The sequence below is a fragment of the Hesperophylax consimilis genome, chromosome 10 (genome assembly GCF_061612785.1).
Source record: "Hesperophylax consimilis isolate HC1 chromosome 10, BYU_Hcon_1.0, whole genome shotgun sequence".
NCBI classification, from domain to species: domain Eukaryota; kingdom Metazoa; phylum Arthropoda; class Insecta; order Trichoptera; family Limnephilidae; genus Hesperophylax; species Hesperophylax consimilis.
Genome location: NC_142845.1, coordinates 10,706,317 through 10,723,740, shown reverse-complemented (window position 1 = coordinate 10,723,740; position 17,424 = coordinate 10,706,317). Strand labels below are relative to the sequence as shown.

General features: G+C 33.2%; 1 protein-coding gene across 1 annotated transcript in view; it reads left to right on the top strand.

The window, feature by feature from the left end:
* The window catches only part of LOC149420269 (uncharacterized), a 59,947-nt gene extending 48,069 nt beyond the window's left edge, over positions 1-11,878 (top strand). The window contains exon 3 of the mRNA XM_089636066.1: positions 10,653-11,878. Coding sequence (XP_089492192.1) covers positions 10,653-11,878 — 1,226 coding nt within the window. The remainder of the gene's footprint in view (positions 1-10,652) is intronic.
* Positions 11,879-17,424: the final 5,546 nt, after the last annotated feature.

The following is a 17,424-nucleotide window of genomic DNA, read 5'->3' as shown; positions in this document are numbered from 1 at the left end:
GTAGGAAGAATATTGCAAAAAAGCATTTAAAATGGAAAATGCATTGAAAAAAGCATTTAAAATGCAAAATGCAAAATGGTTTTTAGAAAAGCATTTAAAATGCAAAATGGAAAATACCCATTTTGCATTTTGCATTTCCATTTGAAATGGATTTATTTGAAATAAAGCACATCTCTGTTAAAGATAAAGATAATTCAATAACAATACGTTCCGCACATTCATTTCACAAATGTAGTGACTATTTTATTCGGGATACAAACTTTGAACCTCAATAACTCAGTTTCATACCAATGGCATATATAACCCTGTTGTTCCAATGGGTCGAGATAACCGTAAACGCTAATAAAAGCTAAATTCTGAAAGAGTTTGTAATTCATTTATGCTGAATTATATTATAATTATTTAATGAGCAGGCAGCATTCTGCTGATGCGCTCATATCTGATTCCAAAATAAGTTCAACAATACCTGATTGAGTTGTTTTAAATTTAAAAAAAGGTAATACATTCTTCCCTCCAACTAAGAATCCAATCTTGATTTAAATTGGTTTATATTTGTAGAATCGATGAAACGTTGTAGAAGTTTGTTCCGTGCATTTATTAAGATAAATTTTTCCATCAAATACATGCACATGTGGAGGGTCTCATGAACTGTTTGTTCTGTGAATATAGAACTCGAACTAGCGCTTATCAAAACATGCCTGTCAGTACTGCATAGACCATTCACATTTTCATCGCTACGTACAGACAGTTTAGATCTTTAGATTCAAATTAAAAAAAAATTGTTAGTAAAACACCATAACTTCTTCATTATTATTTGTAAATGAATTCTCAAATGACATTTCTTGTTTTAGGATTGGGTACTTACATTAAAGCACTGTAGTAAGCGTTCAATGATGGTTTAAAAGGGATATATGTAAATATGAATGTTAGAGGGAGCGCGCTAATATTAAAAATAACGAAAATAATTAAGCGGAAATGTTGAAAATATTTAATAAAACACGACTCGTTTGAAATAGAGGAAAAATCTCTTCATTTAAAGATACACTGTGATTTTTTCATATCTATAACATATTAAATTAAAGAACAAAACGTATTTTTTATAATTTTATCGAGGGAATTTCATATAATTAAAGTGTTGGCATAACATATGTATATAAAAGACTTATTTTTGAAGATAATAAATAATCATCAAAAATTAGTGTTTTTTGGAACTTAAAAACTCCAATAGTTGAAGAAAATCGAGAAATTTTGTTATAAATCGACAGAAATTGGGTATGAGGGGGGCTTAACATCTTGTATAGGAACTCCTGCAAAGATATAGTGGAAAAAATCTGTAATGTGTAAAAAAAGTACATGTGCTAAATCACTAATACTCTTTTTTTAATATTATTTTTACAGGCTTGTTTTTAATGACCTTTTTCGTGACTTATATATAATTTAATAAAATTATGAAACAGAAAAAGATTCGGTCGCATCTGGGAATTGAACCCAAGACCTCTGCCTTGCCGAGGCATTGCTCTGACCACTGAGCTAATTCGACCATATCCACATTGATTATATTTAAGTTATCATACTTCGACCAATGTATATATTTATTTAGCTGCCACGGTTAAGTATGATTGAAATTCATTTAATTTAATGATTTAATATTTAAATAATTTACCAAAAGTTTGTCAGGAAACCTGTTAATTTTTAGACGGAATTAACAATAATTTGAAAAGACTTTTAATAAATTAGCAATAGTCATTTTCTCCGTGTATTTTATAATACAAAAACAATAATTCGAAATCTTGGCTTCTATTTCGGACGATACTGAAGCCTGATACCCTCGATCACTTTAAATGCAGTTACCATTATTTGTAAATTATTACTTACTAAATTCGATCCAGGGCCGAGTTCAACAATTGTCTCGGCCCTTATGATAGATAGAAGAAGATAACCCTAAGAAGGCATATAACCCTAGTCACCCAAAATTAAATTGTTTGAAATAAATGTGCTGCGGCAAATGAGTCTAACATCAGAATAGTCATTCGACATTATTATTTGTCGTGATGAGAACCTTTCGACTGTTTTCTGCGTCGTGTTGCTTTCGTCTATCTACGTGCCATATCTCAGACCGGCTCAACCGACAACAACTCCACCTCCTTTCTGGGGAACTTACTTGTAACAATCATCAGATGACAAATAATGATATCAATTTACATATCTGATAATTATAGTATAGTACCTACTTTATTAAATAACGTTTAAAACACTTATTGTAGAAAATCTGTTAGTAACCATTTCATTTATGAGAAAACACCAAAGATATTAGAAGAACGAGATGTTATGCTATGTTGGCCGCCGGACCGTAGGCGGAGTACTACCTAATTAGGGTACTTTGAATACTATCGGGACGTGTACGCACAGAAATCTGTTCTATGTATTAGTGCGGATACCTTAGCGTAAGCGAAGGTGTGCAGTAGTATTGGTGAACAAAACGGGCGACACTGGCCAAAACAATTTCACACAGTATGAACTGCTCATAGCACATCTCGTTCTTCTAATATCTTTGGAAAACACATAAACGGACAGTAATTAACAAAACGTTACAAACCAATAACTGCGGAATTCGCTTGCATCCTAACTATCTCTCCCAAATCAACATAGCAGCAGAACATTTATTTAGTCATGTTCTCCATAAAACCGCCATGCACCAATAAATCACGGAAAAGATTACAAATTTTAAATACAGGTAAGTATGAAAAGGTCACGGGGTCCGTATTACTGTGCGTCAAAAGATGGTTGCTGAACTGTCTATAAGTGACGTTGAAAATGTCGATGGTCAATGCAGAATCGCAACACAGTTGAGTCCAAAGATATTAGAAGAACGAGATATGCTATGTTGGCCGCCGGACCGTAGCCGGAGTACTACCTAATTAGGGTACTTTGAACGGTATCGGGACGTGTACGCACAGAAATCTGTTCTATGTATTAGTGCGGATACCTTAGCGCAAGCGAAGGTGTGCAGTAGTATTGGTGAACAAAACCGGCGACACTCGACAAAACAATTCCACTCAGTACGAACTGCGCGTAGCACATCTCGTTCTTCTAATATCTTTGGTTGAGTCGCTCTGTTGATTGGCGCATTCTGATAGGCAGAAGTCCTCGATTTCAGAGCATAAAAAGGTTCATGGGATCTCTCATCAGTATACTTGTAATCTGAATATAAATAAACCTTTAATTTTTTTACATAAATTTAAAAGAAATAAAACATACATCAGAAAATTATTTTAAAAATATGTAAAAATGGGATTACTGAACCATTAAGAAAAACGTAAATAAACGTTCACAAATAATTTTATAAACGTTTATTTATACATATTGTGCACTTTCTCTCTTTCTGAAAAAGGTTTCTGCACAAGTCATCCGTTTAGAAGGGCTCCTGCACGATGGAATGCAGATTAGTTCCACGTAGAGGAGATTGAATGTCTCAACTTACCAACACGATCCCCGACACTGCTCGATCCTTTAGAACGGTGTTTTCGTCCAGGATCGAGAGCTATGACCATGACCATGTTTGCACGTTTTAATTAAAGGGCTGGACCCGCTCTACACAGCCTGAGTATGCAGCTTACATTACTCCAGAGCAGATCGAGATATCTCTCCCGTATGGTATTAAGTAGGAATAAGAAAGCTTTGAACAGAAAGAGCCTCAATAAAGTTGCCATTACGGGATGTTTAAGAATTGATCAAATTTGTAATATGTAATTTATATGTAGTATTCAATTCCACAGTGGAGGATACTCTCAGTATCACCCTGATGAAAGACCATCATTTAGAGTTGATACGTTGCTTAAAATGGCTTTAAACGTGTTTGGTGACCGGATCTGAATAGCCATGTGCTTCCCCACTTTCCTCTCCTCCATCTCCTTTCTGTCCCCGCTACCTTCAGTCTCACAACATACCTCAATTGGTGATGCCATCGTCTCACTGGCTGCAGACGGTTGGGAGTTGCTGTTCAAATATAAATGTCCGTAGAGCCCTTCCCAAACAAATGCATCTGCCCCATTCACATTAATACACATTACAAAAAAACTTCGATAAACCTACTTGATTCTGCGCAAAGGAGGGCGGTCCATCTGATCGATAATCCGTTGCAGACCGATTATCATCTTTAATGAACAGATGCAATATAGTTTATTCAATATAGGTTTGCTGAGTCTGTTCTACAGATATTTCAATGGAGGCTGCTCGAAGCAGCTAGCAGCATGGACACCTGTGCACCGGTGCTTGTACGCAAAACTCACATTTAAGCGTTCACGCGTTCAAGCGTTGTTGGACACATTTTTTGTGTAAGTCGCTTGTATGTGGAACAAAGAAAGTTAAATAACATTCCAACCCTAATTAATTAATTAGACGTAATTGTTTTATTATAACCTCGTTCACTTGTTCATTGGCGTTTTTTATATCCTATCAACGCAACGAAGGCTTTAAGGTTATTAACAATGTGTACAAACAACGATCTTTGTCTTTAGAAGACTATAAAATGATCCTTATCTGCTATAAATTATTAATCGTCCTGGTTCGTGTAGTACTAAAAGCGTAATTAATTTCTTGGCTCACGTAAAAAACCACGCTCCCATAACAGCGGTTCTCAGACTTCACTCAGTTCCCGTACATTAAACATGGAGTATACAAATAATATTTTCTTGTAAATAGAAATAAATCGTAACTATCCGAGCAAATTTAACATTATATATTCAATATTTTTATGGTTAGTATTCTGAAACATTCGAATCAGCCGTTAGCGCAGGTGTAGTTGGCGATCATGCCAGCATTCAATCCTTCTTTGTTCAAATGCAACGACGATAGTTTTCTATAAAAGATTATTAATAATTTAAATTAAAATGCCCCAACGTTGTATTGTGCCTCTGTGCCCCTTGAGAACGTTTGGAAATAGGTTTCCAAGTGATGAAAAGTGGATTGTGCCTTAAAAATATATACATATAACCCTTAAAAACATTCTCGTATTTGGGTAAACATGTTGTTCTATCAGACTACACGATGTCTTCGGAATTTGTTGAAATCGAAAGAGTAGTCTAATGTGAGTAATACGATATTTTAATAGCACTAGTACCAACACTACTTTGAAAACTTGAGTTCCTCAATCTTGTTCTGGTTCAGAGACAATCTTTCGATAATTGTTATTTCTGTCGTACGCCGCACAGTGGGCTGAAAATCGCCTTTCATAGACATAGAGACTTGAATTTTCAAGGGTATTTTTTTTGGCTAGAAATGGATTCTGCTGATCATTACTATGCTATAAAATGTCGTACGAAGCAATTGCGTGTACAAATTAAGGAGTTATAATTTTTTTAAGAAAAATTTGTATGGCGCTGACATTAAAAATGAGGCTATCTCTGGAATCATAAGGTTGGCCGTTCTATCTTTTCACACAGATAATACTACTATTTATTTGTATTTTTTTGACATACTTCATATTGTGGCGCAAGGTCCGATTTTTTTTTTTAAATCCTAAAGTTGAAAAAAAATCTTTTTTTTGTTGATGAATCATTTTAATGCTTAAATGCTTTACATATGAGTATGCTTTGTCTAGTTTACAATATTTTATTTACACTGCAAGCCAAAACACTGTGCACAGTGGGCTGAAAATCGCCTTTCATAGACATAGAGACTTGAATTTTCAAGTGTATTTTTTTTGGCTAGAAATGGATTCTGCTGATCATTAATATGCTATAAAATTTTGTATGAAGGAATTGCGTGTAAAAATGAAGGAGTCATCATTTTTTTAAGAAAAATTTGTATGGAACTGACATTAAAAATGAGGCTATCTCTGGAATCATAAGGTTGACCATTATATCCTTACATACAAATATACTACTATTTATTTTTATTTTTTTGACATACTTTGTATTGTGGCAAAACTTGTGATTTTTTTTTTTTAATCCTCAAAGTTGAAAAAAAAACTTTTTTATGTTGAAGATTCATTTTAATGCTTAAATGCTTTACATATGAGTATGCTTTGTCTAGTTTACAATATTGTATTTACACTGCAAGCCTAAAAGCATTTAAGCATTAAAATGAATCATCAACATTAAAAAGGGTTTTTTTCAACTTTGAGGATTTTTAAAAAAATAATCGCACCTTGCGCCACAATATGAAGTATGTCAAAAAAATACAAATAAATAGTAGTATTATCTGTGTGTAAAGATAGAACGGCCAACCTTATGATTCCAGAGATTCTCATTTTTAATGTCAGCGCCATACAAATTTTTCTTAAAAAAATTATAACTCCTTCATTTGTACACGCAATTTCTTCGTACGACATTTTATAGCATAGTAATGATCAGCAGAATCCATTTCTAGCAAAAAAAAATACCCTTGAAAATTCAAGTCTCTATGTCTATGAAAGGCGATTTTCAGCCCACTGTGCGCCGCCAATCCGAAATTAAACAGAAAACTTATTTTTCTAGATACACAAGTTCATAGGAAAACAATCTGAAATAGTTTTTCCTTTTTCAAAATTTGTTTCGTATTTTTATTTCTCATTTCATTTTATAAATCTCTTTGACACTCCAACCACCAGATTTTTCAAAGATTTTATTTAAACACCTTTAAATCCAAACAAGATTAAACCGTATCATATAGCCGTCATGACATGCAAATGACCGCAGACCACATCAGCGCCATGATTACAAATTAACTGGTATTGAATAATACAAAACAAAGCAGATACTCTTATTTTATTTCAAAGCTCTGGAGTTACTCACAAGTTTTGCAAAAATGTTTTGAGCGATCGCTTGCCATAATGTGCAAAATATATAGAATCTAAAAATAAAGGATAAATAGTGAAATCTATCTAAGCAGTATTTTATATTAACATTTTAATATTTTGAGGAATGGTATTAATTAAAACATATTGTAAATGTGTATATATGACACCAATCGCTCGAATGGGTAGATTATGATGAGAATTACGTTGCGAACTTATAACTTACCTAATGTAGGGTTGATACAGAAATTCCTTGCAAAAACTCTGCAATTTTTTGGATTTGACCGTTCGTGAAGTTTGCTGCTTCAGAAGAGATATTTTCGTAGTTACTTTGTATAAAAAAAGAATAGGTAATATTGATCTGCGTTTGTTTTTTACCTTGTTAATTTCAATAACAGTTATCCATCAAAAAATCTTGTCAAAGACAGCAGGATAATATGTGGTGGTATAAATACTGAAATTAAATATAGATTCACGGTGACCCATTTATCCATGTAAAACACATATGTGCACACATAACATCGCCCACTATATGTATATTCGTACAACTATGATTTCCTAATGAACGATTGCGAAATAATAACCATTTATATCATGCTTAACCAAAGAACACCTTTGTTTACAGATGTTCCATATTTTCATTCGATTAATTCAAGCCCACCTTTATTTGTAAATCAGTGATTATTGTAGCATCTCAAGCGCGTTATTGTTAAAGACAGAATAAACATTTCATTGTTACGTTTACCCATATAATGGCCAGACACTCAACCAAGTATAATTAATGTGGTAATGTGTTGTTAACTGACAGCTGTGTGGTTAGTGGTTTTAGTTATCTAATTCGTACGTGCTCACTGTTCTGTGTCGTTATGTTAAGGCGACGTGTAGTGGCAGTAAATGTAATTTTATGGTTAAAAGTGATAAAAATAACATAGGTTCATGTTGGAGCATCATGTTAGTGTTGATGAAGTGTTAAGTTTGAAAAAAAAAGGAATAAAAACGACAATAGTACGTAGGTTCTTTTTTTATAGGTACATAAAATTGGTCATATAGGTAAAAGGAAAATACAGCAAGGGTACGATTACGTAATGATTGAGATTTTATGACGTCAGAAATCAATTATTATTTTTTTGGTAAACAAGATTTTTTATGCATAGCACAAAGGGTAACAATTATTTTACAAGTAATAATTATTCGCCTGAAACACTCATCCACATTGAAAAATCTCCTGATAAAAGATACATGACGCCAACGGGACAAATGTAACAAGCAGTAATTGTTGGATGAAACACTAGTATATATTGAATTATTTCGCGGATAAGAGATAAGCCGCCATAGCTCAGTGGTCAGAGCTGTCGACCGGAAATCGAAGGGATACGGGTTCGTGTCCTGTTGGCGTCATGTATCTTTTATCAGGAGATTTTTCAATGTGGATGAGTGTTTTAGGCGAATAATTATTGCTTGTAAAATAACGTCAGAAATCACCGTTTGAGAGTTTTCGCTGCTTCAGAAAAGATATTGTCATAATAATGGTCAAAATGAATCCTCTTATACATATAACTAGCCTTTTTTATTTTTAACATTTAATTATGTAAGGAGAAAACATAGATACAGACAGTAATTAAAAGATAAATTTGTAAAATAATAACTTGAGAATTCGCCTGCATCCTAACTACTTCTCACGGATTGTCTTGGTAGATAACAATTTAAAAAAAATTTTACATGTAAATAAAAAGTTTTACATGTAAAACGTATCTCAGAAAATTATTTTGTATATAGACAATGCTCAATGTCGAATAAAATGGTACAAATATTTTTTTATACAAGCTTAGAGATAAATCATAATCAATATTGTTAAAAAAAAGTACTTAAAGAGTATAGTGAATGAAGTATGTACAAATTTTCTTTTTTATATAGGAAAACATACTTCAATTTCCTACCAAAAGTACAATATGTATCAAAAAATATGTCGGAATATTTCAGGTTTTGGTTTTTATTATACAATTCGCACAATGGATCCCTGAAAGTCATCTTGTTGAACATGAACATACATTTTACAACAATTACAGCGAAAGGTTTTATTTAAAAATATATATTATATTAAAAAAAACACATGCAAGATAACTGTACAATTTATGATTATTGATTCAATAGTTGCAATAGTAATTATTCTGTATCCGTACTCTCATTTTTCTATTTACTATACATGCTGCTTCTTTTGATATTAATTTGCTTCGTCTATTGCTTACAAAAGAACACCGCTAAGTGCAGAACTGTCAATGTGTCCGTGAATTTAATTTGTCTTGCGCGATAGGCTTGCGTGTTCTGCGTCGATATTTAGTATTTAGCCTTCCCTAGAATAACCTCTATGTTTACTGAATAGATTGCCCTTTCATAAAATACGATATGATTTAGTATTGGATAAAACGTACGAGAATTATTTTCTACGGCTTACCTTGAAGATAATAAGCCGCCGGATTGAAGATCATGTTTTAGATTTGGAAGGAAAACACAACAGAATTATTATATTCACATTTATTTAATAACAATTTTTCTTCTTGTTTTTAATTTATTTTGAGGGTTATACCCAACAATATAATATATCATTGAAGAAGAAGATAATATTAAAAAAGTTAACGGTCACCACTAGGAATTGAACCCAGGATCTCTTGTCTTACCTGGACAGGCGTCTTAAACCACTCGACCACTGTGTCCTGTTCTGTTTCATGTTTCGTTTAGATTTATTAGTATTATCTTCTTACATTTCAAATCTTAAATAGAACAACTGACCGACTGCGAAGAAATAATAATTATTATAAAGGTGGGTTTATATGAACGCATTTTAAACTACTCAAAAATAAGAAATTTCTGATAGTTTTTGTCATTTGGGCACTAATGAAAAAATAATGTTTACATTTCTTTTTTTTTCAAATTTTTCGTAAATAATCATCACCACTCAAATTTTCGCCGTATGAGCGTGGAACACATGTTTGAAATAATAATGATGAATTTAGATGTAACTTATTATAAAGTAGGAATAAAATAAATATATTATGAATATACAAAAAATAATATAGCTGAAGTAATACAATTGATATTACAAATACAATGAAAAATAAATATGATGGAAATCGTATATATTTTATTTTATTACTCAATAAAACTTTTGCATATAACATACCTACTTAGGTTAGTAAGAGTTCATTAATTTCAAGTTTGTATTTTAGTAATCCTGATTTAAAAAAAATAATGAAGAAATTCTTGCTTGTATTTTGGTATATATGGGTATCTCATAATAACGCCCATCACTAATTAACGCCTTCACTTTATGACGCCTTTATCCCCAATTCTTTGAAACAAGTCATGCTCACATAATAATATTAAAGTAATTATGTGTGTATGTACAAATCTACATAATATGTAAAAGAAAGTACAGTGTGTTGTAATGAGCATTTTGCTCAAACGGGATGCATTAATCACATAATTAACGTACCAATTAACGCCGTGATACTAATTAAAAAAACATTTATGATTTATCAACTAATTGGTTGAACAAGTTGTATACTAAAAATGCGTGTTCTTTATAATAAAACATGTTCTTATCGGCACAATTTAAAAGATATTTCAATACAAAATCTCAGCGGCCTCAACGTAAATCTACACAGATCCCACGTTCTATATAATTCAGTTTATGTGCCTCATTTATCAGCGAAGCGGAGTCGCGATGTCATCATAAACTACAACCGAGATACATAGCATTTTAGTCCCCATCCGTTATTTGCTTTGTCGGCGGCTTTATTAGACTACCTCATACGCTTGTCTCATTCTAGTGAATACTCACCGCACACTTGTTCTGATTTGTATCTTCTTGTTGTTTCAGGAACACCAATCGAGGAGCTGGGGTCTTTCTACTGCCAAACCTGGACCACCAGTGAAAACGATGCTCTTCCCAGCAGTTTGGAGATAGTGGAAGCAACTGTCACACAGATCTGGTGGAGTGAGTGGGATCCAGGCACCAGAGACACAGTCACTCCACTCCTTGTGTCCTGTGCCCTGACTGCTCCCAAGGACACCAGTTTTATCACAACAGTTACCGAAGATCCTTGCGAATCCAGTTCCTTTGTTTTAGCTATTAAGCCACCAAATGTTAGTGATTACGTTAGGAATTTTACAGTGTGTGTAAAAGACATGAGTTTTCATAACGACATATCAGTCAGACTTGTGGAGTGGTTTGAACTGTTGAAGATACTAGGAGCTGAGAAGATAGATCTTTACGTGGGGTATGTTCCAAACATTGTTGGGCGAGTTCTGGAATATTATTCAGAACAAGGAATAGCTTCAGTTCGCGATGCTCCGCGTCCACTAGCTGCGAGTCTCTGGCAGAGGAGAAGAGACCATCTCCTAGCATATAACGATTGTCTTTATAGAAATTTACGCAATTCAAAATACATCGTTCCTCTTGATATAGACGAAATGATTGTGCCGAGAAATGTTAAGACTTGGAGTCAGTTACTAGAAGATTTACAACCACTCGAGAACGAAGCTCCAGGAGCGGCATCTTTAGCAGTCAGCAATGCCTTCTTCTTCGACTCTTTCAACGTGGACTACACAACCACCGAAATAACTAACAAAATGAAAACATCATTTCCAAAATCAAAATACAACTTGAAAGAACGACGGAAATATGGAGAACTAAATAAAAAAGGAAGTAAAACAAATGGAAGTTTGACGGAAGCTTTTGAAGTGAATCTTATTGCAATAGATACAAAAGAAGCCAGTAAAGAAATGGAAGATGTTCCTCATACTCTGAAGCATCTCCATCGTTCGGCTCTGGTGAGCCCAGCGCCAGAGTACAGTAAGAGTTTCGTGTCCACCGCCAGGGCCTTGACGGTGTTCAACCACTATGCCCTGGGGTCTTTGGCAGGAGCAGAGCGCGCTAGGGCGGTGCCGCCCACGAAGGCACTGCTGCACCACTACAAGGCGGCGTGCCAGCCCGCCCTGGTGGATTGCCAGCTCTACACAACCTTGAGTGTGAAGGACGACACGCTGCTGCGTCTCGCCGGTGATTTAGTTGTTAGTATTAACAAAGTCCTTAACAAAATCTAGTCAAATTTTAGAATAAACTAATTTAAATAATTCATAATTGTTTTCGTATTATTTTCTTAACCCTTTCCCCAAAATTAAAAAAATCGATGAAATATAATATGTTTACATTCAGAAGGTAGAAGAAGAATGTCGCAGTGTGAAGGAGTGTTATTTATTTATTTATTTAACGCCCAGAGGGCTTTTACTTATAGTTGGTAAAATTTTGAAACATGAGCAAGAAATAATAAAAATAAAATTACATTAAAAAATATTATTTGCAAGAAACAAAAAAAACAAGAGCATTATTTAAAAAAATACAGCTATTTGACTGGCTTACAAAAATAAAACTTCCATTTAGGATTAGTATTGAAATAAATCTTTTAAGTGATCCACAAAATTCGCAAAGTTAATATTAAATATATCGACATAACCTAAGTATTGGTTTCCAATACTTGGTGTTGCAGTGAAATAGTGTATTTTGTCGTGTTGTTGTAGGTATTCGTAAGTTTATGAGTGTTGTTGAAATGGCAAAAAAAAATAAGGCAATTAGGCAATTGTTTTATTAGTAGTTTTTCTGATTTTTCCATAGAGCACAGTTCGAGCAAACTGCACAGATTACTTAAAAAAGTATCAAAAATCGTAATCTTGGGGGCAAGCAGTAAATAAACACAAAAAGAGCATAGAAAAAGATTTTTCGCTGTTACCTAGGTTTTTTAAAAAATATTCAATTTGATTTTATTTCTGTGCTTTTTATTATAATTTATTTTAAATATTAACAACGAATTTTCCATCTTATTTCCACGATATTCAATGAATATAAGAAAAAAGACTGACAGCAAACGTTTGCCGAGTGTTTATCAGCGATAAACTACAATTTTTTCCTACTAGCGAAATATCCTCGTTCACAAAGAAATTTTGGGGCGACGCTTACCCAAAAAAGGCGTGACCACACATAATTTAAATTATAAATGGTGTCCAGAAACTCGCAGTATCTGAAAACTGGTGAATTTACGTTAACGTTTGCGTCGACTTTGTGATATAACTTTTGTGAATTGAGCATTCATTTTCGAGTAAATTGAGTCAGAAAATGAATGTGAAAAAAATCGGTCGCTGGGGGGATAATATCAGCTGTTTAATGTATTTGAAATGCATAGACCCGTCTTTAAAAGTTTTTTAATCATTTAGTTGCCGAGAAAAATAAAGAAAAAAAAACACAATGTTCAGATGGAAAGACAAAGTTTTTTGGATTATCTATGTGATGTAGATTCGCTATTTTGCCGAATGTAACACGAGTTAACGGACACCGTGTATACCTTTGAAGTGATGCCTTCATAAAAGTTATGTATGTTAAGAAACTCTAACTGTAATGGATCGAACAGGCTCAAAGAACATTCATAAATTTATTTTCGTATCTCCACGATTGTGAGAAAAATAATACAGCACACTCGTAACGAGACGTGATAATTTAATCAATAGTCCAAAAGTTATACAGTCCCGACCTGTAATAAATAACGGCTGACACTAATTACTCAATTATTTAAAGTCCACGGACCAATCTCGTGCGCTTATCCCATCCATCACTCATCCATCTCGCTGTCAATAGGAGTAGGCATTATCCTCTCTGATCTCTGGGGTCAGAACCACGAACCGTCGGCAAAACCACATTACATTTCAGCCTAATAAGGATGTTGCAAAAATTTCAAGACAACTTTGATGAGGAGATATAGCCAAAATACCCAGAGTGAAGTTAGTGTAAACATTTTACTTTTTTTCTTTTTTTTAATAGTGATAGTTCGCAATTGTGCAAGGCTGGTGTAAGCGTAATGATTAAGATCAAGAAAGGGACACTTAGATAGTTTTAGGCATCGAGAGATGGGAAGGCTGACTGAGATATTGAATGAAGGGTAAATGCAGGTAACTCCATTAATAGAGGAGTAAACGCAGTTGGCGCTAACAAAAAAATGTCCAAAGAAGCGAAGCTAGCAGTTCACAATAGAGTGCTGGTAAAGGATGAAAATAAACTGAATGCTGTACACATGAGATCCCTGAGGCGTATGTGTGGTAAAACCATGTAGGTATGATCGTGTGAGAAATGTTGAGATCCTCAAAGAGTGCAAGGGGCCTCAATGGGACGCTTAGATGGTTTGGGTATGTAGAGCGAATGAGCGGAGAAAGGAGTGTAAGAATAATATAAGATGCAAATGTGAATGAAGCAGAGGTCAGGGACACCCGAGGAAGACATGGCACGACCGAGTGAATTAGATACTTGAGTCGGGCCATGTCGACAGTCAGAATAATAGAAGAGTACCCTATGTATGTATGAGACGATGCATGAATGTGGACGAAGCAAGGAGTGCGTTCAAAGACCGTTTTTTTGGTGGTCTGTCCTCTCTGCAAACGGCGTGATTGTTATTTTGTTAGTTAGTTAGTGATGGAATTCCATTATAATAATATAATAAAAGGTTTTAAACTTTTTTCCACGATATTTTATTTTTGACCATAACCGGTTTCACCCTGTTAAGGCCTCCTTCAGTCTGAAAAAATCATTTTTTGAAGTGTCGAAAATTGAAAATATCTCCTGGCATTGGGGATGAAGTCCTGAAATTCAATGCCTGACTATCCTGTATCGGTCAAACAACCTTTCCAAACCATATTTTAGAAGTATAATTCGGGTGACCGGATAAATCATCACAATGATAATTCATCACATTTTTAAAAAGTCATGGAAAGTGATGAAACAAAAACTTTATGAACTGGGTTAAGTAGGTTAGGTTAATTTTTTTTTTCATTTCTAATGACTTTATATTACTTTTTAAAAGTGTGTTGAATTGTTACTGTGTTGAGTTATCATAGAACCGTAATTCGCCATTTTGCTCAAAACCGTGATTTTTTACTCATTGAGAAACCATATTATTTATTTTGGGAATAAGAATAAATGTATCAGTTTCTCTTTAATTCTTACATCATTGTCAAAGCACGAAATCAAAATACATCATAATATTGATCTTGCTAAAATGTTACAGAAAATGACCGATCAGATTTCAATCATATACAATTATCTCTATTAACGGAGAAAATCAATTGGTCGGTTAACTTTTTAATCATACTTTATTTAATAGCTTTTATCAAAGTTATGATAAATTATATAATGTTAAAATAATCGTGAGTAATCCATTTTGCAGATTCATGACGGGTTATTTGGCCAGCGAGCCATTATGAGATCGTAGGGTCATTAGATCATAAATTCTTAAGTCCACAATAATATCATAAGATCCGTATTTTTTGTCCGATTTTCAAGATATTTTACAATCTCTAATTTTTCTTGCAAAATTTGAAGAGTGCCACGGTCTAGCTCATAAAATGCTTTGTGTTAAATGTCTCTAAATTATAAATTACGGTTTTCGTTTCAGTTAAGTATGGTAATAAAAATCATGTTGTCTACACTAAAACTTAATCAATGACATAAAAAGAAAACAAATTGATCATTTTCAAAATCATAGTTAAACAACCAATGGACGTAGTTCAACAATGGCATGATGATTTCAAAATAAGTGGTAGGGAGCGCTTATTCCGGAGTCCGCGTCCTGAACTTATTAATATTTTAAGAGTGAATAGGTACCTACCAATTTTATTAATAGTACGGTACCTACTTATGATTTATTTAATTAAATTGTTTGGTAGTGCTTTCACACAAACGAAGTATTGAATTCTGTAAGTCTAAACATAACCTTTATCGTTCATGGAGATAACTTTCTTTTATATACCTAAAGGTTATCATTGTTGACGATAGCATTGACTGTTATTTAATTATCGTAAAGCTTGCAGGACTAACATGAAATATTAAAAAAAAACACAGAGTCAAAAGTCATTGATGTACGGAGCGTTGAAGATATTTGGAGAGCTACCAGAAGAAATAAAATCAGAAGAAAACATAAAAACATTTAAAATTAAATTACGAAAATATGTGATTGGTTCATTTTAAATGTGTTACTATTATATGTATATGTATATATAAGGATTGTATTAGGACATAGATAACTATGTACCTACTTAAAATACCACAATAAACAATAAAAATAGTGTGTTGAAAAGCTTTAGATATCGATGTATTTCATCATCATCACCATCACCATCATCGACATGTTTGCATATCAACGATGTTGCATTCAACAATCGAGCAATGTTGGGGGTGGTGATAAAAAAAAATTGAAATGATCCCCTTCGCACCAATTTTTACCATCAATAATTTGTTTATATATTATGAGTATAGCTTTTATGATCTGTTCACGTTTGCATAATTTTATTATGTATAGGTAAATTACTTCTTTAAATGAACTGAAGGTAGATTATACTGTATCCCAATGTCGTAACCTAAAAGTCTCCCACAATAATGCATATCACCAACTATTTTGCCTATCGAGATGTTGCAGCGCTACGGAAATGTTACAGGAGGAATCGTAACTGCCATGGCTGCCTGAATGGAGTCCCATGATGGCTCTCTGGAAATGAAAGACGGTCAAATATTCTCCGTAAAGAACTATTTTAAAATTAATAATTTTGAAATTTTACTCGAATTTTTTTTTTATTACCTTTGTAGGTTATACCCAATAATGTTATAATTTAATCGCCGAAGAAGATGATAGTATTAATAAATTTGAACGAAACATGAAACAGAACAAGACACCCAAATAACGGGTTCGATTTCCAGTCCTACTGGAACAACGTCTTTGACTACTCGGCCATTGTGACATGATTTAAAAAAAATTTATATATAATATTAAAATAAACTTTTTTTTAAATGTTTTGGCTGCTCTTTTTAAATGATTACAAAGTTCCGCACTAATTTATTTGTAACCTCAAAGTGGGTTCGATTCCCAGTTGCGACCGTTACTTTTTAAAATTTATGTGTCTTGTTCTATTTCATTCTTAACTGATTAAATATTTTTCATGCCTTTTCCGTTTTTATTTATTTTATTTTAATATATATATTTTTTATTCTTAATGTATAATTATAATCATAAGCACCCGCTAAACTGTCAAATCAGTTTGTCGGCAGGTCTATGTCACACTATTAATTATTGCAATAAAACACACATATAACAAGAAGCAACAATATAGAAAATATATATAATAGAATAAAATTTCAAATCACCACAATACATAGGCATAAAATACATAGACAGATAAATATAACACGGTCAACATACTCATAGGCATACAGTAATTACACACACTCAAAGGCACACAACATACTAAATCACACTTATAGGCATATTAATACAATTATTAGGCATAAGATCTATAGATAATAATGCATTTAACAACAATATCAACATTAAAAAAATTGGTTTAGTTCAGTGGTGCAATTTGGTGTACTTTTATATGCATTGAAATCTTATTAAATATAAGATCTGATTTATGAAATGTGTTGCATTGCACTAAAACCCCTGCACACTTTCTAGAATAATTCATTTTTATTATTTGAATTAAATGCAGTTGAATATTTGTATTTTTTAAAGGAGTGAAGTAATTAATGGTTAAAACGGAATATAGCTTACTGATTGATA